The 26,926-nt window shown below is 39.7% G+C and overlaps 2 protein-coding genes across 4 annotated transcripts in view; one reads left to right on the top strand and one right to left on the bottom strand.

Annotated features, from left to right (window-relative positions):
- The window catches only part of LOC141416471 (beta-defensin 109-like), a 187,391-nt gene that overhangs the window by 21,819 nt on the left and 138,646 nt on the right, over positions 1 to 26,926 (top strand). The gene's annotated exons all lie outside the window — the stretch shown is intronic.
- Defb136 (defensin beta 136) lies at positions 2,071 to 2,739 on the bottom strand. The gene is made up of 2 exons (XM_020181786.1): positions 2,674 to 2,739; positions 2,071 to 2,226 (listed from the first exon to the last, which is right to left on the bottom strand). Exons 1-2 carry the CDS (start codon positions 2,737 to 2,739, stop codon positions 2,071 to 2,073), a joined length of 222 nt encoding a protein of 73 aa, XP_020037375.1.

Genomic DNA, 26,926 nt, shown 5'->3' on the forward strand with positions numbered 1-26,926 from the left:
TACAGTGATATGTAGGTGTCATAGAATAGGCTCAGAATATGAGTGCAAACCATGGGAGCTCTGAAGGGCTAGGCTGCTGGACTAGAACAGGTTGATACTCCAATGGCGCCAACATGTGACACCATTCACTCAAGTTGGACTTCTTGGACAGATGTCAGATTTGCTGAGCCTGAGCCATGGGTCTTCCTCAGGGCTTCCCTAGGAGGTGGAGACACCTTTGGTGTCCTCAGAGGGGTCAGCCATGGCCTCTACTTTGGGTGCACCCAAAGGGACCACAAGGCCAAAATATCATGGCTCTTATATGTGGAAATTTAGTACTCTTATTTGTCTCATGTGTGAGTTCTCAGTAAAAATAACTTTTAGGGCTGGGGATTGAGCCCGTGACCTCTCAAATGCTAGGCAAGTGCTCTCATGCTGAGCTACACCCTCAGCCCCTAAAAATGATTCTGAATATTTCAGTCCTGCCTATATTCTGCTGAAGAGAATTGTGTGTCTCTTTTTGTACCCCACTGTCAAAGTTGGAGCAATGCCTTCTTGTGTGTAAGAAAGTGTGAATTGAACTGGAGGTTTGGCTCAAGAGGTAGAGTACCTGCTTTGCAAGCATGAAGCCTTGAGTTCAAATACCACTCCCACCAAAAAAAAAAAAGAAAAGTTAAAAAAAAAAAAGAAAGTGTGAATTGTGGTGAAAGAATTTTGCTTTTTTTCCTTTCATATGTTTTTCTCTTTTATTTTCTATTTTTATGTTAATTTCATCACTTATATTACTTTATGAACTCCCCCATCTTGATAAGAGAGCAAACGTCAGTGAGCAAATATAGGTAGCCTGACACCACAGAACTTCTGATGTCATCAGAAGGACCAGCCATAGCATCCTGCCCTTGGAGGCTAGCTGTATGGACTCATCATGACCTCTGCCTTTTTTTTTTGCTGGAATTTTGGGGATTGGAACGTAAGGGAGTACACTCTGAGTGGACAAGTCCTTCCTGGTTTGCCTCCCTGTTCTGATATTCAGGGTACTCTTCCAGCCATATGCATGGAGAGAGTTGTTCCTGAGACTCAGCTGGCATTTCTTTGCAGAGAATGACAGGGTTTTGATGGAGATCTGTGACCTCTGCTGCTGGTGGGGACATGGGCCGGGTGGTGAGGAAGTGCTGCTGGCATAATGGTTCCCTGCAGACAGCTGGGTGTTTAGAATGTGTGTATTGGGTTCAATGCTTCTGCACTGGCGAGAGCAGTAATGTTAGGTGCGTGAGATCTCAGGATGACACAGGTCTTGAAGTTGTTAAAAACTCTGAGTAATGAGCGGTAGTCGCAACTTGACAATCATAGTATTACTGCTTTCAGCCACAGGAGGAGTTCTGAGGGGTCATTGTTCCTGGGATGTAGTTGGATTCTTCACTGCTCATTGAAATCACAGTCACCTCGGTTCCTGTACTTACCAACTGAGAAGTAGTTCATCTCAGCAGGAAGGAAGGAGACTGGATCAAGACGGAGGGGTTCAAACCCACAACTAACTGACTCTTACAACTTGTGTGAGCTTGGAAAAGATTCTTCATTTGGAAAACGGGAGGAGTCATAGATTTTGTTGTCAGGATTAAGTCATTTGATAAATGTAAACCACCTAACAGGGCAACTAGCACATGGCAAACTATTGTTTCATGGTCAGAATGTGACATACTGTGGGCCTGGATCAATCAGTTGCCTTTGAATTTGAAGCAACAGTTAGTGGTTGGAGATAAGAAGGCAGAGAAAAGAATAGGAAATGCATCTCACTACAATGCCTCCTTTAAAAAGTATGTCTGGAATTGTGCCTGTAAATTGGACACAGTCTGGCCCCTACTCTGCTATTCCTAGCTCATTAACAATCTCTTGGACTTTTTGAATAGACTGTGAGTTCTTTTAATCATTCACATATAATTTTATTTATTTGTTTTGAGGCATGGTCTCACTATGTAGCACAGGCTGGCCTTGAACTCGCATTTCTCCCTCCTCTGCCTCCTAAATGCTGGAATTTCAGGTACATACCATCACTCCAAGTTCACATATCCTTATAGACTCATGAGGTGATGGTCATACAGCATTGGCTTGGGGAGGTATGAATTTTTTCATTTTTTTACAGCAAGACAATATGTTGTGACAGAATGCAATCCATGTCCATCCTGGTCTACAACCCAGGAAACATAACCCATCAAGTTGAGTGCAAGTACGAACTACTACACCCCTATTCTCGAAGAGATAATTTTCTGAAAGAAAAAAAAACATGGAAAAAGAAAAATCAGTCTTCAGAAGGCTGGAAGCAATTCTAGACTTATCTTTTCTTGCTGGTGGAGGACTAATTATTTTGTGATTCACCTTCTGGATACATTTTCTCACTTTCTGTCATATTTCAGTGTGGCAGCTGAGTCTAAGTCTATCCAGAGGAGTTTGAGGGGCAATAGGAATTTGCATGGCTGAGGTGGGCATCATGAAATTGGTTTCCCTCTCTCAATATCTGGCAAATATTCAGGATGTAGCAAAAGATGAGCAGGTAACTGATGAAGAGCAGCCACCTACCTCCCATCCCTAATCTGCTGCTTCATCTCATATCGGCAAACCTCCTGCTGGGCTTCCACCCATAGGGTTTTTGGGAAGGTCTCAGTCTTGGGAGACTCTGCATTTCATGTTCGGACCCACACCTACCATCTTACCTGAAGGCAGTATCATTAGGAAGAAGAGTAAACCAGAAAGACACAGGCTCATGGCTGTGGAGGGTGCAGAGCAGGAACGCATAGATGACTCTCTGGGAGGCTTCTTTATAGAGCTGGGCTGGGCTGGGCAGGGCTAGCTACTGCCTCACTCTTCCTGGAAGGACAGACTGGGGAGGTCACAGTTGCTGCAGGATGAGAGGAAGAGGAGTCCTTGTGCCACCTACACTGTCTCCTCTTCTACAAACCACATGAGCTGAAGGGACTCAGCTAAGTTTTCCATCAGCAAAGCAGTGTAGAAGACCAGGATCCTCATGCCGTGGCCTGAGCATGTTCCCTGTCACTTCTTCAAAATTCAGGGACAATATCTACATTTTTTCCTCTTTCTTCCAGAGTCCCCCAGACAGCCAAGGAGACCAGGGAATTACTGTTGCAGAACATGGGCTTAATACAACACTGGATAGGATGTAGGCAAGACTGGATAGGATTTTTAAGAGGCAAAGGTTCTCAACATGTCAGTGGGGTCTGACTGATGGTAGGTGTTCTGAAAGTAAAGGGAATCTTCCTCTTCTGGTGTCCTATTTATTTACCTGGCTTGAGGCAGGTACTGTAGAAAACTCCTCAGATGGGCTTTGTTTTCCAAATGGTTGCTATGAAATGTCTGCTAGGATGTGGGGGCTTTCAGGAATATGGGAGAAGCTCCCAGTTTGGAGTTGAAGGGCTGGAACTCTCCCTGGTCTCTCACAAGGAGAAACTGTTCAGTACTGTGTTGCATGTTGGATGCCCAGGGCCAGGGCTAGAGCTGAACAATGCTTTTTTGGAGTTAAAGACACAGCTATTGGGATGGATCATTAAGTCTGTATTTCTTGGGGCAGTAATGGGTGACTGACAGTGAAGAAGACACTTTGATTTTTTTTTGGCTGCTTGAGGAAGGCCTGTCTGAGTGGCCCATGACCGCTGGAATTTGAGTCTGTAATGTGGCAGTGGAGTACAGTTTTATTGGTTACGCTCCACTTTGAGACACATGCCCTCAGAAACATTATTTAGCATCTCTAAGCGTCATTTTCCTCTTTTTGAAAAACACATTGTAAGATGGTTTTTCAAGGATGGAATGTGATAGAGTTTATAAAATGCTTTGCACTCAGGCTGCTATGCCTTAGGTGTTCATAATTAATACTATTAAATTTCATCATTATACCTGTGCTCCTCTCTCCTTCACAGGCCCTCTCCAAATGGCTTCTTAGTAAAGGCAGAATATTGCTGAAAAAGTTTTATTCTGCTTCCCACCAAAGCTTACAGAGTTAGAGCACTGCTTTGGGTTAGAGTGGGGACGGGGCCAAGATAGTGGGCTATGCACTAGAAGGGACCAAGTGGTCATTGCTGAGAAATCCTTCACCAGGAAGGATTCTTTCCCAGGGAAGGCTCCCAAGAGACCTTCACTGGACCTGAGGACCCATACAGCTCAGGTCTGATCCCGACCTTTGCTACTCTAGACATAGAGTCTAGGCTCAGCCATGTCACACCAGGCTTTCAGAGAGGGAGAAATCAGGGCTCAGAGAGGTGAAAGAAAGCACTGTGTGAGCTCTACTGAGTCAAAAGCTATGGTTTCTTGATGCTTGGTTCAAAACTCAGTCCTTCACTTACTTTAAGTTGTTCAATCCTGCTTTGGGGAATACCAGATGCCCAAACCTAACATTTTCTAAACACCTTTTGGCTTCCTCCTAGATACGATTCTGGAATAGTTGATTTGAAATGTGTTTGGAGTCCAGGATGTGTTTGGGACAGGCCGTTCCTTCACACTCGCAGGTGTCCTTATTAATGAGCCACTGGCCTTACCTCTCGGCAGGTGCTTCTCCAAACCATGTTGAGTGTTCCCAACTTCTGCCTGAGGTCTTAGGAAATGTTGCCAGGAAGAAAAAGTACTCCATCTTTTTCTTTTTGGTGTTACTCTGGTGATTTTTTTTCCTTTACCTGTAGTTTTCTAGAATTCTCACTCTTATTATTATGTTTACCTTCAAGAAAAAACACACAGGCTGGGCCTGGTGGTTACACCTGTACTCCCAGCTACTTAGGAGGCTGAGGCAGGATGATCACAAGTTTGAAACCAGCCTGGGTTACACAGTGAACAACTGTCTCACAAAAAATTCAAACAAACCAAAATAAACATAAATAAACAAAAACTCCCCAAATCAAAACCCAAAAAAAACCAAACAAAACGAAGCAGTACACTTCATATCCTGCACATATTAATGAATAAGCATGTCACAGTAGGAGCCACGTCTACTTTTGAACTTCATCATTCACAAGTCAAATAGTTTCTGAGTACAATGACATCACTGTTTTTCTCCATGTGTAAATTTATTATTTTCCTGTGGCTTTTGTTTTAAAACCTTTAAAGTACAACAGATGAAATTTAATATGCTTAAAGAAAAATAAGCAAATCCTTTTTTTTTTTGGTGGTACTGGGGGTTGTACTGAGCTTTGTGCTTGCTAGGCAGATACTCTCTCTTGAGTCACACCACCAGCCCTTTGTCTGTTGGTTATTTTTTTCTTTAAAATAAACCAAGTTTATTAAGATATAGTTATGTTAATAGCATCAGGGTGTAAAAGATACATACATTCAGTAAGCTAAAGAAAATTCATTGTCTGTATTAATATCAGACAAGTCAGATTTCAGAACAATTAATATTACCAGGGATAGTGACAGGTACTCCATGAAAATAAAGAGGTCAATTTGCTAGAAAGATAAAACATGTGTCGGTTATTTTTGAGACAAGGTTTTGCTTTATACCCAGTGGGCCTGGACCTCAATCCTTCTATTTGTATTTGTCCAGGTAGCCATTTGTTGAGATGGGGTTTTGCAGGCTGGCCTGGAGCTACTATCCTCCTAATCTTCACTTTTTTTAGCATTACAGGTATGAGCCTCTGAGCCTGGAAAAAGAAAGCAAATTTTATCCATAGCCTAGCAACTTCTCAGAAAGCAAACACTGTAAATACCACTCAGATCAAGACAACAGGACTTTTCCAGAACCAGTCACCGTGTGCCCCATGGTGGTCACAGCTGGCTGCCTCCCCATCAGGTGTGGACGGTCATCATGCTTTATTCTTTGTTGCTTTAAAGTTTTATATGAGTTTTTTGTGAGTACTTGTTATCCAACAAATATAAGATCTTCACTGAAGTATAGTGACTATTTAAGCATTTAGTATTGTTGAAAAGTATTTGGGTTTTTATTCTGGAGGTTACAAAGAGTGTTGCATGGACATTATTACATTTATCTTTGTACACATGAGTTTGCATTTTGTAAGGTAGCTTGGAGTTATATTTCTGTCGGAGGTATACATAACTTTAACTTATCTAAATGCTAAACTGTTTCAGATGATTATACTAATTTAAGAGTTTTGGACTGGAAGTAGTAGCTCAAGCCTGTAATACTAGCTATTGAGAAGGTGGTGATCAGGAGGACTTTGGTTCGAGACCAGCCCTGGCAAAAAGTTCAGGAGACCCCATTTCAACCATTGGCTGGGTATGGTAACATGTGCCTGTCACCCCAGCTACGTGGAGGAGCACAAGTAGGATTGAGGCCCTGTTTTTGAGACTCTATCTCAAAAACAACCAATACAAAAAGGCTGGCAGCATGGCTCAAGTGGTAGAGTGCCTGCCTAGAAACAATGAGGCTCTGAGTTTAACCCCCGTTATCACCAAAAAAAATTTTTTGGGGTGAGGAGGTAGAGTGAGGTAGAGTGAGATGGTGGCTGAGTAAGACCCTGCATCTATTGTGTCCTCATAGGCACACCAAGTCAAACAGTTGGTCACATATCAAACAACCTTCACAAGAGTTAAGGAAATCAGATAAGTGACCAGATAGAGCCCGGAAAGGACAGATGCCTTGAAGAAGGCAGGAAGGAAAGAGTTGCCTAAGTCATACCTCCTCCAGCTCCCAGCAACCTACCAGGGAGAGAGATAGCTCCATTTGGGGGAGGGAGAGAGAATTAAGGTCTTAGACTTGAAATCCAGAACCAGGTCTGCCATGGTGAACTTCAGAGCTGGGTAAACATTCCTCCTACCAGGCCAATACCCAAGGTCTAAGCTGCTGAAACTGCATCAGGCTAGGTGGTTGATTGCTCCACTTTCACTGTCAGGTAGAAGAGTGGTGGCAGGAAGGCTCCACCTGCTAGGAAGCAGGCAGGGAAGCCAGGGGAAGCTAGCTCAGGACTTTGTCTTAGAGTTCAGAGTCAGAACCACCACAGTGAGACCCAGCACCTGACAGAGACTGAAGGCCCCAGTTGCATGCCAGAGTTACAAAATAATCTCAAAATGGACAAAATACTTAAATGTAAGACTTGTAACTATGAAACTAGTAGAAGAAAACATAGGGGAGAAGCTTTAGGACATTGGAATGGGCAAAGATTTTTTTTTTTGGACAAGAACCCAAAAGCATAAGAAAAAAAATAGACGAATGTGAATACTTTAAACAGAAAAGCTTCTGCACAGCAAAGGAAACAATCAGGGCAGAGACCCCTCATGGAGTGGGAGAAAATATTTGTTAACTACACCTCTGACAAGGGTTTGATATCCAGAATATTTAAGGAGCTCCAAAAACTCAAATAGGAAAAAAAAAAAAACCCTGAATAACCTGATCAAAAATGGGCAATAGACTTAAATAGACATTTCTCAAAAGAAAACATACAAATGGCAAAGAGGTATATGAAAAAATGTTCACCATTGCTAAATCATCAGGGAAATGCAATTAGAATCACCTCATATTTATAGTCAGAAGGACTATAAATACCAAGTGCTGGTGAGGGTGAAGAATAGGGAATCCTTATACACTATTGATCAGAATGTAAATTAGTACAGTCATTATAAAAAACAGTATGGATGTTACACAAGAAGTAAAAATAGAACTACTTTATGATCCAGCAATCTCACTACTGGGTATGTATCCAAAGGAAATGAAATTAGTATGCCAAACAGATACGTCCCATGTTCACTGCAGCACTATTTATAATAGCTGAAATAGAAGCAGCCTAAGTATCAATTGATGAATGGATAAGGAAAAGGTGGTGCATATATACAATGGAATATTATTCATCCATAAAAATGAAATGCTGTTATCTGCAACAGCATTAAGGGAACTGGAGATCATATATTTTTAAGTTCATTTATTCATATGTGTATACATTGTTTGGGCCACTTCTCCCCCCTGCTGCCTGCCCCCATCCCTCTCCCTGGAGATCATATGTTAAGTGAAATAATCCAGGCACAGAAAGACAAGTACCACATGGTCTCACTTATATGTGGAGTTGAAAAACATTGATCTCATAAGAGTTGAGAGTAGAAAGGTGGTTTCCAGATGCCAGGGAGTATGTGTGGGGCATGAGAGGGACAGGGAAAGGTTGATTAGTGGGCACTAAGTTACAATTAGATAGATCCAAATTTCACAGTAGGGTAACTAAAGATGACAACAATGCATTGTACATTCAAAAAGCTAGAAGAAAGAATTTAAAAAATTTTCATCATTAAGAATGATAAATGTTTACTCAGGTGCCAGTGGCTCACACCTGTAATTCTAGCTACACAGGAAGCAGAGAACAGGAGGATCACAGTTTGATACCAACCCTGGGTAAATAGTTTGTGTGACCTTATCTTGAAAAAAAAACCCATCACAAAAAAGGGCTGGTGAAGTGGCTCAAGGTGGAGGCCCTTAGTTCAAACTCCAGTACCACCAAAAAATGTTTGAGAAGATAGATGTTTAATCTGATTTAAACATTCTGCAATGTATACATGCATCAAAACATTACATGGTACCCATTAATGTGTATAATTTTTATGTGATTTTTTTTGAGACAGAGTCTTGCTATGTAGCTTGCATTGACTTTGAACTCACGATCCCACCACCTCAGCCTCCTGAATGCTGGGATGATGTATCAGTTTCCTCCTAGAAAATGTTTTTCTCCATACTCAGTCCATCCCTTGAGAATCCTGGAAGACATCAGTCGTGAGGAAGGTCTGAGGTACCTTTCCATGACTCCACTTGACTTATAGCTCTCTTTACCTGGATGCCAAAGGGAAGAACAGAATCATGCAAGTTTCTAGCCTCTAATGTCTGATGAGGAGATCCCAGAGACTATACTCTCCAAAACCCAGTGGAGAAACCTTCCTCTTTGAGCTAATGTGGACCACTGGGGCTGCATTTTGGCTTCATTCTGCATATATCCTGTACAGCTTATAGGAGAACTCAGGGAAGTTAGAGGGTGAGGGTGAAAATAACTTCCTATCTTGCTTTTTACTTCTTAAAAGCTTTACGACTTCAATTTAGAGGGGTAAAGGACCTGAGCACAACCTCTTCTCTGGTTATGATAAAGCTGAATGTGAATCCTGGCTCTTCTAAGATCCTATCCAGACCTCTCCATTCCTTTAACCATGTTTCTATAGCTCTATATTGGGATAGGACTTAGAATGAGGGTTAAGATTACAGGTTCTGTCTCTTTGAGACCCTTTGGTCATTGAGAAAAGATTAGGCTAAAACACAAGCCCAAATGCAAGCAGGAAGAATCTAGCTGACTACACAGAACAGTTACATAGACACAAGGATAATAAAAAATTACTCTCTGCACCTAAGGAAGTTCAGAGAAGGAAGTAAGATCTGATTGTCCCAAATGATCAAGAAACACACCTGTCTAAAAGGGACTGTGCAACCAGGTGAGTCAATTTATTACCTTTGGTCAGATACTACAGTGTTTGATGTCTGAGGACATTCTCTGAGAAGATATTGGCTTGGGTCTGATTCCTAATTCTGTGTAGGAAAAAAAGGCATTGATGCTTGCTTTCAAGATTTAATGCCCGTACATTACTGGGACTAGTGCCCAGAGTCTTCAGGGCACATTTGCACATGATTCTTTCTTTTGAGCATTTTAGTATCTTTGCCCTCTTCAAATTTCTTAGCACAATTGTTACAAACAAAGAAATCCTATCTCTATGATTTCTTGGGAATGATGAAGGGCTATGGACAAAGACAGCTGTGCAGTGCTGGCTATGTATTTGTCATGTGACAAATTCTCAGCCTTCGTTTTCTCTGAGCAGATCCTTACCCACCCTTTCCCTTCTAAGCCTCATATCTATAATAAATGTGGTACAGATCCAAACCCTGTAAAGGGCCAGCATCACTATGGGCACAAGGGAGAAGCCCAGCAGGGAACATAGAAACAAGCCCTCCAGAGAGAAGGGGAAGAAGATTCAGTTCAGTTCATCATAGGTAACATTTGGGGCATTCTACATCATGATACAGTACTGAGTTCTAGGGATGTAGAGAATAGAGCAAACTCTTTCCCTCCCAGTTAATGGTGATGGGGAGTTATAAAGCTATAATTTTAGTATAATGAAGTAAGAATTATAGGACACCAAATTGAGCTTTGGGGGAAGTACAGAAGAATCACTCGAAGTGATTATACCCAGGGTAGAATGTTTAAGGGTAAGTAGGAACTAAAAAAGGGTGATTCTAGGAATATCCAATAAATGCACAGAGGCATTTACCAGGATGTGGGTTATGGTTACAGATGAGGCCATAGAGGGATGTGGCACTTAAGTAACAAGAGAGTTGTAAGTGAAATTCTAATAAATGCAGATAGGATATGTCACAGAGTCACTACTGAGGGGAATACAAGGAAGTGGTAAGGTTAGAGTTCTACTTTGGATAGATCTGTTGAGCAGTTATGTGCAGGACATATTTAGGCAGCAAGGCTAGAATTAATGCAACTAGATGACTGTCCAACAGATAGTCTTCTCTTTAGGCAACACCTCTGTTGGCTTGCCCCTTACAGAGAAGCAGGGCTCAGGAAGATAGGGTTCACTATAGAATTATTAATAAGAAAAGTGATAATGTGCAAGTAAACCAATGTAGGGGCTGGGTGAATAATGTCAACATCTGGAAAAGAGGGATGGGAGTCTAGAGTCTTACCATATTTTTGCATTTATCATAATCCTGGTCTATCTTTTGCTTTCCTACTCCCCCAAAACATATCCATCCTTCAGGATTAGATTCATACAATCCAGGTGTTATGGGTTAAATATGAGTATATGTGAAAGCCTAGGTCTCTATCTTGTGGTTCTATTTGGGAGGTTCTGGAGACTTTTGGAGGTGGAGGCCCAGCTGCAAGAAATAGGATCTCACCCCCCTTAGCTGGGGGCCAGTGCCTGGAGGTATCCTATTCTTGGCTCCTTCTTGTCCTATTCTCTGATTTCTGCCCACCATGAGGTGGACAGCTGCCTTCTGCACATTTTCCTGCTGCCATAATGGTTGGTCTCACAATGGGCCCAGAAACACAGAACCATGGACTGAACTCTCTGAAGCCATGGGCCGGAATAACTTTCTCTTTGAATTGTTCTCTTAGGTATTCTGTCACAGCAACAAGAGAAGTAACTAATACTGAAAATTGGTACCAGAGAAGTGGAGTTGTTTCTTTGACTATACCTGACCATGTGGTTCTTAAGCCTTTCAGACTGGTTTGTAGGAAGAATTTAGAAAGTTTGGAGAAGCAGCTTAGAGAAGTCCTTGACTGCTGGAAGTAGAGCTTAGTGGCTAATTTTTCAGGGAGCTCAGAAGACCAGAATGACTCCAGGAATGTCGACAATGAAGACTGGGCTTATAAGGTTTCAGATGGAATGAGGACTCTATTGAAAATTGGACTAGAGGATATTCATATTACATTCTGGCAATGAAATTGTCTACATTTTGTTCATATCCTGAAACTTTGAGTGAGGCTGAGAATTAAAAATAATGGACTGGCCAGGAATGGTGGCACATACCTGTAATTCCAGCTGCTTGGGAGGTAGAGATTGTGAGGATCATGGTTCAAGGCCAGCCAGGGCAAAAGTTTAGTGAGACTTTATTTCAATCAATAAGTCAACATGGTGGCATGTGTCTGCAATCCCAGCTATATGGGATGCCATAGGTAGAAGGATCATGGTCTGAGTCTAGCCCCAGGCCAAAATGTGAGGACCTTACCGGAACAAAACTAAAGTCAAAAAGAGCTGGAGTTGTGGCTCAAGTGGTAAAGTTCCTGCCTAGTAACCACGACACCAAGTATCACATTAAATTTAAGTTGAAATAGCCATCAAGGTATTGAAATATTCTTGTCCTCAGGGTTGCTATTAGGAGACTATGTGTGTGCCATTTGGGGATAGAAAGACTTGAAGATTTTTATAATCATAATTTTATTGGCAATGACATGGCCAGAGAATGACATTTTTTATTCAATATAGTGTATTGTTATTTCTTTTTACTGACAATGGGCTTGAAGTTGATATATTCTATATTGGTCTTCCTTGGTGTGTTCCAGTTAATTTTGAGGTTTACCTGGCATATTGAGTACTTTTCATATCACATATTTCATCATCTTTGAGGATAGGAGGGCTCCCTACTAGGTTCAACAATTTGTTGATCATAAAGCACTGTAACATGTAACTGGTCTCCTCCCAGGTTGAGCTGAGCACTGCACTGATTTATATTCCCACCAACAGTGAATTGGGGTTCTCTTTTTCCATCCTCACCAGCATTTGTTTTTATTTGCTTTTTTGATAATAGCCATTCTGACTGGGGAAAGGTAGAATCTCAATGTAGTTTTGATTTGTATTATGCTGAACATTTTTTTATATTTCCTTTTTTATTGTTGTGCTGGGGTACATTGTGACATTTGTAAAAGTTCTTACAATATATCATAGTTGAGTTCACCCCTCCATATTCTCCTCTATCTCTCCTCCCCCCAGTCATAGATGTTGAACTTTTTAAATGTATTTGTTAGCCATGTGTACTTCTTCATTTGGAAAGTATCTGTTCAGTTCATTTGCCCATTTACTAACTGGATTGTTTGCTATTTTTGTGTTTAATTTTTTGAATTCTTTATATATTCTGTATATTAATTCTTTATCTGATCAATATATGGCCAAGATTTCCTACCATTCTGTAGGGTGTTTCTTCACTCTGTTGGTTGTTTCTTTTGCTGTGCAGAAGATTTTAAATTTTATTCAATCCCATTTGACTGTTCTTGCTCTTATTTTTTCTAAGCTATTGATGTTTAATTCAATAAAGTCTTTTCCTATGCCTATATCTTGAAGTGTTCCCCTGGTTTTTCTGTACTAGTTTCAATGTTTCAGGGTTTATATTAAAGTCTTTGAACTGTTTTGAGTTGATTTTTATATAGAGTAAGAGATAGGGATCTGGTTTCAGTCTTCTACATGTGGATATCTAGTTTTCCCAGCATCACTTGTTAAAGAGGCTTCTGGTGTGCCTATCAAGAATCAGGTGACAGTGTTTTCTCAGGCTTATTTCTGGATGTTCTGTTTCATTGGTCTATATGTCTGATTCTGTGACAGTATCAGGCTGCTTTTGTTACTATGTCTCAGCAATCTATCACAATAGATTGTGATACTACTGTAGTCAGGAATTGTGATACCTCCAGCACTACTCTTTTTGCTCAGGATTGCTTTCACTATTTGTGTTCTTTTGTGTTTCCATATGAATTTTAGGATTGCTTTTTCTATTTTTGTTGAAGAATGCACTGGAATTTTGGTGGGGATTTCACTGAATTTGTATATCATATTTGGTAGCATAGCCATTTTAATAAATTTAATCTGATAATTCACAAACATGGGAGGTCATTTGGTCTTTAGTATTTTCTATAGTTTCTTTCTTCAGTGCTTAATAGTTTTCGCTGAAGAGGTCTTTAACATATTTAGTTAAGTCTGTGTCTACATGTTTAATTTTTTTTGCAGCTAATATGAATGGAATTGCTTTCTTGTCTTTTTTCTAGTGATTTTGTTTGGCATATAGAAAAGCTATTGTTTTTTGTATGTTGATTCTGTATTTTGCTGAAAGTGTGTATCAGATCTATGAATCTTCTAATGGAGCTTTCAAGGTCTTTAAAATATAGAATCATATGATCTGCAAGTAAGGATAATTTAACTTCTTCCCTTCCTACTTGTATTCCTTTCATTAAAGTCACATACTATTTTTGTGTTGGGACCTGTCTGTGTGTTTACTTCAGTGGTGTTTGTTTTATGAAACTGGGTATGCCAACATTTATCATGTCTATGTTTGCAATTGTTATATCCCCCTGATGGATAATATACCCCCCCATTACTAATATGTAGTGACCTTTTTTTGTCCCTTCTAACTAATTTTGGTTTGAGTATGCTTTGTTAGAATATAGTTACTATTGTTTTCTTTCTTCAGTGGTTAATAATTTTCACTGAAGAGGTGTTTAACATATTTAGTTAAGTCTGTGTCTACATGTTTAATTTTTTTAAATGTTCCATTTGCTTGGATAATCTTTTCCATCTTTCACTTTAAGTCTGTGTTTGAATTTGCCAGTAAGGTAGGTTCTTGTTGGCCACAAATGGCTGGGTCTTGATTTTTAATTCAATCCACTGGTCTGCATCTTTTGATTGTAGAATTGAGATTATTAACATTCAGCGTTATTACTGAAAGCTATGCAATAATTCCTGGCATTTTGTTGTTTTTGTGGTGTTTGAGTGTTCCCTTCTTCTCATTTGCTTAACTTCATCTAGTGAGATTCTTTTCTGTATTTTTGTAGTTGCATTTATTAAGTAATTTCTGAAGCCCTTGTTAATGGCCATGAATTCCTTTAGGTTTTACTTATTGTGGAAGTTTTTAAAATTTCTTTTTCAATTGCTGGAAACAGTAATTGAGGTTGGCAGTTATTTTCTTTCAGGGATTGAATTACATTATCCCGTTGCCTCCTTACTTTTTAAGTTACTGTTGTGAGATCTGCTGTTATTCTTATGGGTTTGCCTTTATAGGTGACTTGGTGCTTCTCTCTTGTGACTTTCAATATTCTTTCCTTGTTCTATTTGCCTAATAGAACTTTAATAACAATATGTCTTAGAGAAGTTTTTTTTTATGGTTGTCTGCTTGGAGTCTCATTTAGGTATAGCCTCTTGTATCTGAATGACCAATTTCTTTCAAGATTTGGGAATTTTCCTGCCATTACTTTATTGAATAGCCTTAAGCTTGTACCTCTTCTTCTGTGCTCATGATTCATAGGTTTGGTATTTTAATGGTGTTCTATATGCCTTGCATTTTCTGTTTCTACTTTTTTTTTGAGGTACTGGGGTTTGAACTCAAGGCCTTCACTCTGAGTCACTCCACCAGCCCTATTTTTGTGATGGAGTTTTTTGAGATAGGGTCTTGCAAATTATTTGCCTGGGCTGGCTTTGAACTGCAATCCTCCTGATCCCTGCTTCCTGAACAGCTAGGATTACAGGCATATGACATTAGCACCTGGACTTATTTTTTTCTTTCATTTTTATCTTCATCTGAATGATCTTCAAGCCCTAATATTTTGTCTTCAATTTAATCCAGTCTTACATCTGGAGACTTTCATCTGAGATTGTCATTTGGGCTATTGAGCTTTTCATTTTTAGAATTTCTATTTGATTTTTTTCAGTTTCTATATCATTATTGAATTTCTCTTATGTCCTGCATTGCCTTCTTTATTTAATTTGGTTCTTTGTGTTCTCTTGGAAAGCATTTGGGTGTTTATTCACGTCTTCTTCTTTTTTATTATTATTTTTTAATAATAATTAAAAAAAAGCACTATGAACTCAGGAGCAGATTGCTTAGATGGAGATTATTTTTGTGTTGGGGCCCTGAACCACAGAAGTGTCTTCTGTGAGCTTCAGTTCTTCATCTATATAATAATAATAGTGCATACCTCACTTAATTATTGTGACAGTTAAACTAAATAATTTAGTATTACAGAGAAGTTGGCAAAAAAGAAAGAAGAAGGAAAAATAAAGAAAAAATTAGGAGAAGCTTGTCACATAGTTCATGTAATTATCCATGTGATCCAAGGCACTCAACCTTTTTGATCCTGGGTTTCTCAGCAGTAACATAATGATAACAGTAATAGTATCTACCTTATAAGGTTATTTTGGGGTTTAAATGAGCACTGAGATTACAGGTCTGTACTATCATGCCTGGCTTGATTTCTTTTTCTTTTTCTTTCTAATGGGCTTCTTTATTCTTGACCCCTTTCCTTTTTTAAATTTTATTATTCATATGTGCATACAATGCTTGGGTCATTTCTCCCCCCTGCCCCCACCCCCTCCCTTACCACCTAGTCCACCCCCTCCCGGTCCCCCCCTCAATACCCAGCAGAAACTATTTTGCCCTTATCTCTAATTTTGTTGTAGAGAGAGTATAAGCAATAATAGGAAGGAACAAGGGGTTTTGCTGGTTGAGATAAGGATAGCTATACAGGGCATTGACTCACATTAATTTCCTGTGCGTGTGTGTTACCTTCTAGGTTAATTCTTTTTGATCTAACCTTTTCTCTAGTACCTGTTCCCCTTTTCCTATTGGCCTCAGTTGCTTTTAAGGTATCTGCTTTAGTTTCTCTGCGTTAAGGGCAACAAATGCTAACTAATTTTTTAGGTGTCTTACCTATCCTCACCCCTCTCTTGTGTGCTCTCGCTTTTATCATGTGCTCAAAGTCCAATCCCATTGTTGTGTTTGCCCTTGATCTAATGTCCACATATGAGGGAGAACATACGATTTTTGGTCTTTTGGGCCAGGCTAACCTCACTCAGAATGATGTTCTCCAATTCCATCCATTTACCAGCAAGTGATAACATTTCGTTCTTCTTCATGGCTGCATAAAATTCCATTGTGTATAGATACCACATTTTCTTAATCCATTCGTCGGTGGTGGGGCATCTTGGCTGTTTCCATAACTTGGCTATTTATTCACGTCCTCTTTAATTCAATTGATCATTCTTTTATCTTTTTTTTTTCTAGCTGTGCTGGAGTTTGAACTCAGGGCCTCATGCTTGCTAGACAGGCACTGTACCACTTGAGTCATTCCACCAGCTCTTGATCATTCTTTTAATAATTTTTTTGAGTTATTTGTTTGAGGATTCATCTACTTTGGTTTCATCAGTGTGTGTTACTGTGGTGTTGCTTGTTTTGGAGGAGTCATATTGCCTTGTGTTTTCATATTTCTTGTCTTTCTGTGTTAGAATTTTCACACCTGAGACCATGTTATTGGTTGGAAGTTTTAATCACCTATAGTCTTTCAGTTCAAGTATTCTCAATGTTCAGGCAGGACAGTGCAGTGGCAGGGTTAATGTGCTATTCTCACCTCTGTTCTGGAGGTAAGGCTCATAGCCAAGCATTTTCCCATGTGCTAGGGCACTGGGCCTGATCTCCAGCACTGCTCAGATTGAGGTAAGCTTACTGGAATGTCTTATAGAAGGATCTGTTGTCCTCTTCTCTGCTCTTTTCACTATTGAAGTTTCCCTTGTTTCTGTACTGTGAAGTACTGCTGGTTGGGAAGTCTACAGCCTATGCAATGGACAGGTTCCCATTTGCTCCACAAATCCCTTATTTGTGTCTTCAAGAGTGTCAAGCATCCAAGCCTAGGGCTGTCAGAATAGAGAGCAAACAAAGCACTGAGTTCTGTACTGATAGGAAGAGAACTTAGGCATGAAGGTACTGTGCCTCCTTGTCTGAGTATTTTCAGACCCTGTCCAGCAGCTCACCTTCCTGGGGCTGGGGAGAGGCTAGGGAAATATTGTGACTTGGAAGGTCTGGGTTGGAGTTCTCAGTCCTTCTTTTTTTTTTTTTTCATTTTTCTTTTATTATTCATATGTGCATACAAGGCTTGGTTCATTTCTCCCCCCTGCCCCCACCCCCTCCCTTACCACCCACTCCACCCCCTCCCGCTCCCCCCCTCAATACCCAGCAGAAACTATTTTGCCCTTATCTCTAATTTTGTTGTAGAGAGAGTATAAGCAATAATAGGAAGGAACAAGGGGTTTTGCTGGTTGAGATAAGGATAGCTATACAGGGCATTGACTCACATTCATTTCCTGTGTGTGGGTGTTACCTTCTAGGTTAATTCTTTTTGATCTAACCTTTTCTCTAGTTCCTGGTCCCCTTTTCCTATTGGCCTCAGTTGCTTTTAAGGTATCTGCTTTAGTTTCTCTGTGTTAAGGGCAACAAATGCTAGCTAGTTTTTTAGGTGTCTTACCTATCCTCACCCCTCCCTTGTGTGCTCTCGCTTTTATCATGTGCTCATAGTCCAATCCCCTTGTTGTGTTTGCCCTTGATCTAATGTCCACATATGAGGGAGAACATACGATTTTTGGTCTTTTGAGCCAGGCTAACCTCACTCAGAATGATGTTCTCCAATTCCATCCATTTACCAGCGAATGATAACATTTCGTTCTTCTTCATGGCTGCATAAAATTCCATTGTGTATAGATACCACATTTTCTTAATCCATTCGTCAGTGCTGGGACATCTTGGCTGTTTCCATAACTTGGCTATTGTGAATAGTGCCGCAATAAACATGGATGTGCAGGTGCCTCTGGAGTAACAGTCTTTTGGGTATATCCCCAAGAGTGGTATTGCTGGATCAAATGGTAGATCGATGTCCATCTTTTTAAGTAGCCTCCAAATTTTTTTCCAGAGTGGTTGTACTAGTCTACATTCCCACCAACAGTGTAAGAGGGTTCCTTTTTCCCCACATCCTCGCCAACACCTGTTGTTGGTGGTGTTGCTGATGATGGCTATTCTAACAGGGGTGAGGTGGAATCTTAGTGTGGTTTTAATTTGCATTTCCTTTATTGCTAGAGATGGTGAGCATTTTTTCATGTGTTTTCTGGCCATTTGAATTTCTTCTTTTGAGAAAGTTCTGTTTAGTTCACATGCCCATTTCTTTATTGGTTCATTAGTTTTGGGAGAATTTAGTTTTTTAAGTTCCCTGTATATTCTGGTTATCAGTCCTTTGTCTGATGTATAATTGGCAAATATTTTCTCCCACTCTGTGGGTGTTCTCTTCAGTTTAGAGACCATTTCTTTTGATGAACAGAAGCTTTTTAGTTTTATGAGGTCCCATTTATCTATGCTATCTCTTAGTTGCTGTGCTGCTGGGGTTTCATTGAGAAAGTTCTTACCTATACCTACTAACTCCAGAGTATTTCCTACTCCTTCTTGTATCAACTTAAGAGTTTGGGGTCTGATATTAAGATCCTTGATCCACTTTGAGTTAATCTTGGTATAGGGTGATATACATGGATCTAGTTTCAGTTTTTTGCAGACTGCTAACCAGTTTTCCCAGCAGTTTTTGTTGAAGAGGCTGCTATTTCTCCATCGTATATTTTTAGCTCCTTTGTCAAAGATAAGTTGCTCATAGTTGTGTGGCTTCATATCTGGATCCTCTATTCTGTTCCACTGGTCTTCATGTCTGTTTTTGTGCCAGTACCATGCTGTTTTTATTGTTATTGCTTTGTAATATAGTTTGAAGTCAGGTATTGTGATACCTCCTGCATTGTTCTTTTGACTGAGTATTGCCTTGGCTATTCGTGGCCTCTTGTGTTTCCATATAAATTTCACAGTAGATTTTTCAATCTCTTTAATGAATGTCATTGGAATTTTGATGGGAATTGCATTAAACATGTAGATTACTTTGGGGAGTATCGACATTTTTACTATGTTGATTCTACCAATCCATGAGCATGGGAGATCTCTCCACTTTCTATAGTCTTCCTCAATCTCTTTCTTCAGAAGTGTATAGTTTTCCTTGTAGAGGTCTTTCACATCTTTTGTTAGGTTTACACCTAGGTATTTGATTTTTTTTGAGGCTATTGTAAATGGAATTGTTTTCATACATTCTTTTTCCGTTTGCTCATTGTTAGTGTATAGAAATGCTAATGATTTTTCTATGTTGATTTTATATCCTGCTACTTTGCTGTAGCTATTGATGATGTCTAGAAGCTTCTGAGTAGAGTTTTTTGGGTCTTTAAGGTATAGGATCATGTCGTCTGCAAATAGGGATATTTTGACAGTTTCTTTACCTATTTGTATTCCTTTTATTCCTTCTTCTTGCCTAATTGCTCTGGCTAGGAATTCCAGTACTATGTTGAATAGGAGTGGAGATAGTGGGCATCCTTGTCTGGTTCCTGATTTTAGAGGGAACGGTTTTAATTTTTCTCCGTTAAGTATAATGCTGGCTGTAGGTTTGTCATATATAGCTTTTATAATGTTGAGGAACTTTCCTTCTATTCCTAGTTTTCTTAGAGCTTTTATCATGAAATGATGTTGGATATTATCAAAGGCTTTTTCTGCGTCTATTGAGATGATCAAGTGGTTTTTGTCTTTGCTTCTGTTAATGTGGTTTATTACGTTTATTGATTTTCGTATGTTGAACCACCCCTGCATCCCTGGGATGAAGCCTACCTGGTCGTGGTGGATAATCTTTTTGATGTGTTGCTGAATTCGGTTTGCCATTATTTTGTTGAGGATTTTTGCATCAATGTTCATTAAGGAGATTGGCCTATAGTTCTCCTTTTTGGAGGTGTCTTTGCCTGGTTTTGGGATAAGTGTAATAGTGGCTTCATAAAATGTGTTTGGCAGTTTTCCTTCCCTTTCTATTTCGTGGAACAGTTTAAGGAGGGTTGGTATCAGTTCTTCTTTAAAGGTCTGATAGAATTCAGCAGAGAATCCATCAGGTCCTGGACTTTTCTTTTTGGGGAGACTCTTGATTGCTGCTTCAATTTCATTTTGTGTTATAGATCTATTCAGGTGATTAATTTCCTCTTGGTTCAGTTTTGGATGATCATATGTATCTAGAAATCTGTCCATTTCTTTTAGATTTTCAAATTTATTTGAATATAGGTTCTCAAAGTAGTCTCTGATGATTTCCTGGATTTCCATGGTGTTTGTTGTTATCTCCCCTTTTGCATTCCTGATTCTACTAATTTGGGTTTTTTCTCTCCTCATTTTAGTCAGGTTTGCCAGGGGTCTATCGATCTTGTTTATTTTTTCAAAGAACCAACTTTTTGTTTCATTAATTCTTTGTATGGTTTTTTTGGTTTCTATTTCGTTGATTTCAGCTCTTATTTTTATTATTTCTCTCCTTCTATTTGTTTTGGGATTTGCTTGTTCTTGTTTTTCTAGGAGTTTGAGATGTATCATTAGGTCATTGATTTGGGATCTTTCAATCTTTTTAATATATGCACTCATGGCTATAAACTTTCCTCTCAAGACTGCCTTAGCTGTGTCCCATAGGTTCCGGTAGGTTGTGTTTTCATTTTCATTGACTTCTAGGAACTTTTTAATTTCCTCTTTTATTGCATCGATGATCCATTCTTCATTAAGTAATGAGTTATTTAGTTTCCAGCTGTTTGCATGTTTTTTGTCTTTACTTTTGTTGTTGAGTTCTACTTTTACTGCATTGTGGTCAGATAGTATGCACGGTATTATTTCTATTTTCTTATATTTGCTGAGGCTTGCTTTGTGCCCTAGGATATGATCTATTTTGGAGAAGGTTCCATGGGCTGCTGAGAAGAATGTATATTGTGTAGAGGTTGGATGAAATGTTCTATAGACATCTACTAGGTCCACTTGATCTATTGCATATTTTAGATCTTGGATTTCTTTATTGAGTTTTTGTTTGGATGACCTATCTATTGATGATAATGGAGTGTTAAACTCTCCCACAACCACTGTGTTGGCGTTTATATATGCTTTTAGGTCTTTTAGGGTATGTTTGATGAAATTGGGTGCGTTGACATTGGGTGCGTACAGATTGATGATTATTATTTCCTTTTGGTCTATTTCCCCTTTTATTAGTATGGAATGTCCTTCTTTGTCTCGTTTGATCAATGTAGGTTTGAAGTCTACTTTGTCAGAGATAAGTATTGCTACTCCTGCTTGTTTTCGGGGGCCATTAGCTTGGTAAATCTTCTTCCAGCCTTTCATCCTAAGCATATGCTTATTTCTGTCGGTGAGATGAGTCTCCTGTAAGCAACAAATTGTTGGATCTTCTTTTTTAATCCATTTTGTCAAACGGTGTCTTTTGATGGGTGAATTAAGTCCATTGACATTAAGTGTTAGTACTGATAGGTATGTGGTGATTCCTGCCATTTAGTTATCTTAGTTGTTTGAAGGTTTGATTGTGTGTACCTAACTTGATGTTACTCTCTACTGTCTTGCTTTTTCTTATCCTGTGGTTTGGTGCTGCCTGCCTTTTCATGGTTAAGTTGGGTGTCACTTTCTGTGTGCAGGATCCCTTGCAGAATCTTTTGTAATGGTGGCTTTGTGGTCACATATTGTTTTAGTTTCTGCTTATCATGGAAGACTTTTATTGCTCCATCTATTTTGAATGATAGCTTTGCTGGGTAGAGTATCCTGGGGTTGAAGTTATTTTCATTCAGTGCCCGGAAGATCTCACCCCACGCTCTTCTTGCTTTTAATGTTTCTGTTGAGAAGTCTGCTGTGATTTTGATGGGTTTACCTTTGTATGTTACTTGTTTTTTCTCTCTTGCAGCCTTCAATATTCTTTCCTTAGTTTCTGAACTTGTTGTTTTAATGATGATATGTCGTGGAGTAGTTCTATTTTGATCTGGTCTGTTTGGTGTCCTGGAGGCCTCTTGCATTTGTATGGGAATATCTTTCTCTAGATTTGGGAAATTTTCCGTTATTATTTTGTTGAATATATTACGCATTCCCTTCGCTTGCACCTCTTCTCCTTCTTCGATGCCCATGATTCTCAAGTTTGGTCTTTTGATGGAGTCGGTGAGTTCTTGCATTTTCTTTTCACAGGTCTTGAGTTGTTTAATTAATAGTTCTTCGGTTTTTCCTTTAATTACCATTTCATCTTCAAGTTCTGAGATTCTGTCTTCTGTTTGTTCTATTCTGCTGGATTGGCTTTCCGTTTTGTTTTGCAGTTCTGTTTCGTTCTTTTTTCTGAGGTTTTCCATATCCTGGCTGTTTTCTTCTTTATTGTTGTCTATTTTTGTCCTGAGTTCATTTATCCATTTATTCATTGTGTTCTCTCTTTCACTTTGGTGTTTATACAGTGCTTCTATGGTTTCCTTTATTTCTTCTTTTGCTTTTTCAAATTCTCTATTTTTATTGTCTTGGAATTTCTTGAGTGTCTCCTGTACATTTTGGTTGACCCTATCCAGTATCATCTCTATAAAATTCTCATTGAGTACTTGTAGTATGTCTTCTTTTAAATTATTCTTGTAGGCTTCATTGGGTCCTTTGGCATAGTTTATCTTCATTTTGTTGGAGTCTGGCTCTGAGTTTCTGTTCTCTTCATTCCCCTCTGGTTCCTGTACTAATTTTTTGCTGTGGGGAAACTGGTTTCCTTGTTTTTTCTGTCTTCCTGTCATTGTCCTTGGTGTTGTTACTGTCCCTGTACTGTGTGTAATTAAGTATTTTCTAGCTTGTAATAATAACAATGGTAATATTGAGAACGGAAGAGTGAGCTGAGATGGAAAGCAAGAAGTTAAAGAAAAGGGGAAAACAAATATACAGACAAGAGGGAGAAAGCAGAACAAGGTATCAGACAAGAGAGTTTCAAAGGTATAAACAGGGAGTGTTAGTGTACTAATCGACAGTAAGCTGAACAGACAATAGAGAGACAGAGAGAGGATTGAAAATCAAAGATAAAAAAAATAAAAAATAAGTATATGAAAGTAATATCTATTTATAAAAATGAATTAAAATAAAATGGAAAATAGGAAATTAAAAAAAAAAAAAAAAACAAAAAACTTCCAAGTTTATATGCAATGCAATTTCAGTCTTAATAATTTGGATGTCCGTCTTAATCTCCAGTCCTGGAGTTGGTGCCTCAGATGTTGTTCTGTAGTTGTCTCATCAAAGGGGATGCATAAAGTAGAACAAAACTACACTCACACACACACAGAAGAAAAAAAAAAAAAAAAGCCCCACCAAGTGTCCCCAGTTCAAATGCAATAGTTTCAGTAAGTTTTTCGGCTTGCAGGTGTAATTCGGTTGTTCTCTCATCAAAGGTAGGGAGAAAAAGAAAAAAAAGCGTCTGGAGGCAGTTCTGAGAGTGGTATCTGCAACTGTGGCTTGCCTGCCTGCTGCTCTCAGCCTGTAGCTGGCGGCGTTATTTATGCAGATCTCTGGGGTGAGCTTAGCACTCACCTGGTCCCACAGGCTTTGTTTGCTCAGAGTTCTCCTGTGCGGGGGAGGGGGGCCTCTGCTACAGGCTTTTCCCTTTCCAAGCACTGGGAAAGGCGACACTGCCCCGCGTTGTCAGGCCTGCGTGTTTATTTACAGTTCACGTGGGAAGTGGGTCTTCCCTCCTCTCACAAGCGTCCCTGCTCCTGGTTGCTGGCGCGCCCCGCTCCCGCCAGAGCCTCTCCGGCCCGCCCGGCTCGTTTATTTACAGTCCCAGGAAGGTTCCCTTCCCCCAATCTTCAGCGCTCAGGGCGCCCCACCCTCTTTCCAGCGTGTCTTAACTGTTCTTATTGCTTAGTACTCAGTTTCTCTTTTTTTCCCGGGTGGAGGTCAGTCTGTCCAGGGGGCTATGCTGCTCTGGCCCAGGCTTGTCTGTGGGGGAACCGCGGTACCGCGAAGCTCACCTGGTCCGCGTCTTCCCAAGCCGTATGGGCGCCGGCCACTGGCGGCCCCGGGGGCCTCCTCGGTTCTCCGTTTAACGTGAAGTGGAGATTCTCTGCGCCGGCTGGAGATGTGGAGGGGTCAAAGTTATGCCTTTTCTCGGTGATTATGCCTGCAAAGTGTGTCTCCAGCGTCTCTCCAAGATTTCACTATAGGAGGCTCGCTTTCTGCTTCCTACCTCTAGCCGCCATCTTGGAATCTCTGCTCAGTCCTTCTTGAAGCAAACCCATGCCAGGATGCAGTACCTGGAGGTGAGTCTCAGTGCTTTCTGTTTCTGCCTAGCAGTTCACTTTCTTCTGTGTGTGTGTGTGTGAATGGTGATGTGGAAATCATGTGTTTTGGATGGCTTTCAGACCCACCTAGCAGCCAACACACACATCCAGAAAGCAGTACCTGGAGGCTATATACTATATCAGCCCCAGGCTGGCGCTCTGTTTCTTCTGTGACTCTCAGACCACGGGACTTACTCTTTACTTGGGAAGGTGGGGCCTCTAAACACCAGGCCTTTACTTCCAGACTCCCCACTGCTTGAATCTCCCTGTGGTTCCATGTCAGAACTGCCTCCCAATCCATGATCACATCTTGTGACTGTCTCCCACACAGACACTGTAGTAGGATTTCCCAAGTCTCCCTGAACCATGATTGTTCTTGTTTTCAAGCTTCCAGTGTAGCTCAGTCTCAAACAGTTGGCCCTCTCTCAAGATGGTGCCTTTCTATAGCTCTCTAAAACAAGGGGAGCAATAGAATGTCTTTCTTCTCTAAAATTAGCCTTTCACACCAGAGCTGTCATTGTCTCACCAAATCCCCAAACTGGGTTTAAAATTTGTGGGAAATATGGGATTATTTGCAGCTAGAATTGCTAGTCTGTCCCCAAGGTCACTTGGCTACTTTGTGATTACATTTTTGTCTTCCCTTCTCAACTCCCCATGGGGCCAGAGATGGAGCTTGAGACTTTCTGCTTCTTCATGTTTTGTGTCTGTCCTGCCACTTCTTTCATAATTCCCAATGCTCTTCTCTCTTTCTCTCTTCAGAATATCATCTCTTATTTGTTACCCTGACTTTTCCATGGAAGACGCTTCTAATTCACTATCTTATTTTTTCCCTCCTACTCTGTGTACTTTGATTAGAGAATTAAATCAATTTATATTTATAGTAAGTATTAGAAGTAAGTTACTCACTGTTTTATTTTGTTAATTGTTTTCTGTTTTGTAGTTATTTTGCTCCTGTCTCTTTTTTAGGTGTCTTAACCTATCCTCATACCTCCCTTGTGTGCCTCGCTTTATCATGTGATCAAAGTCCAATCCCCTTGTTGTGTTTGCCCTTGATCTAATGTCTGCATATGAGGGAGAACATATGATTTTTGGTCTTTTGGGCCAGGCTAACCTCACTCAGAATGATGTTCTCCAATTCCATCCATTTACCAGCGAATGATAACATTTCGTTCTTCTTCATGGCTGTATAAAATTCCATTGTGTATAAATACCACATTTTCTTAATCCATTTGTCAGTAGTGTTTGGCTGTTTTCATAACTTGGCTATTGTGAATAGTGCTGCAATAAACATGGATGTGCAGGTGCCTCTGGAGTAACCTGTGTCATAGTCTTTTGGGTATATCCCCGAGTGGTATTGCTGGATCATATGGTAGATCAATGTCTAGCTTTTTAAGTAGCCTCCAAATTTTTTTCCAGAGTGGTTGTACTAGTTTACATTCCCACCAGCAGTGTAAGAGGGTTCCTTTTTTCCCCGCATCCTCGCCAACACCTGTTGTTGGTGGTGTTGCTGATGATGGCTATTCTAACAGGGGTGAGGTGGAATCTTAGTGTGGTTTTAATTTGCATTTCCTTTTTGCTCCTATCTTGAAGTTTTCCTTTGCAATCTGTTGATTTTTTTGTGGTGCTATGCTTTGATTTATTTCTCATTATCTTTTCCATATGTCCTAGAGGTAATTTTTTTGTGGTTACCATAGGTTTACCTAAAACACTTCAAAATTATAACACTCTATTTTAAGTTAATACCAACTTAACTTTAATCACATACAGAAACTCTATACTTTTACTTATGCCAACAATAAAGTTGTTGTTTTATGAAATGCCTATGATCAAGTTTTTCCTTGGACAAATAATGACCATCTCTAGTTTAAATAATTAGTTATTTTTTAGTAGGCTATTCCCAAACCAAGTTGAGTCATGGGTAATGAATGATTTAACACCTGTGTCTCCTAACATATTAGGAGATATATTTGTTCTTATTTGACAGAGGTGACTGTTTAACCATTATTGGATGAATTATTTTTTCTCTTTGGATTATAAATTTTCAAATAACTTGTCTTTAAGAATTTACAGATTCTTTCTTCTACTTCATCATTTTTGATCTTGATACTTTCTACTGCATTTCTAATTTCATCTATTATGTTTTTAGCTCCAGAATTTCTCTTCCTTTTTTTTTTGTAATTTAAATCCCCATTACATTTCTAAGTTTGGTTGTTTTTGTTTTCTTCATTTCATTGAACTGTTTCTCTGTATTTTCTTGAAGCTCACTGAGATTGTACAAAACAATTATATTGAATTATTTGTCATGAAGATCATGTATCTCCATTTCTTTGAGGTCTGCTGGAAAATTAGTGTGTTCTTTTGATGTTTGTCTCCTTGGTTTTTCATGTTTGTTGTGTTGCCTTATTCTTGTATCTGGACTTTTGAAGTATGGACTTATTTTAGCCTTTGAAGACTGGCTTTGTCTATGAGAGACCTTCACATGTCAGCTTCATCAGAGATTCTGGTCAGG

Source organism: Castor canadensis, chromosome 14 (genome assembly GCF_047511655.1).
Source record: "Castor canadensis chromosome 14, mCasCan1.hap1v2, whole genome shotgun sequence".
In the NCBI taxonomy this organism is placed as follows: Eukaryota; Metazoa; Chordata; class Mammalia; order Rodentia; family Castoridae; genus Castor; species Castor canadensis.

Coding starts and splice junctions, on each gene's coding strand:
- Defb136 (XM_020181786.1), bottom strand. CDS start 2,739: ATGAGCCTGTGTCTTTCTGGTTTACTCTTCTTCCTAATGATACTGCCT. Junction 2,227..2,673: donor CTTCAGGTAAGATGGTAGGT/GTGGGTCCGAAC, acceptor TATCTCTTCGAG/AATAGGGGTGTAGTAGTTCG.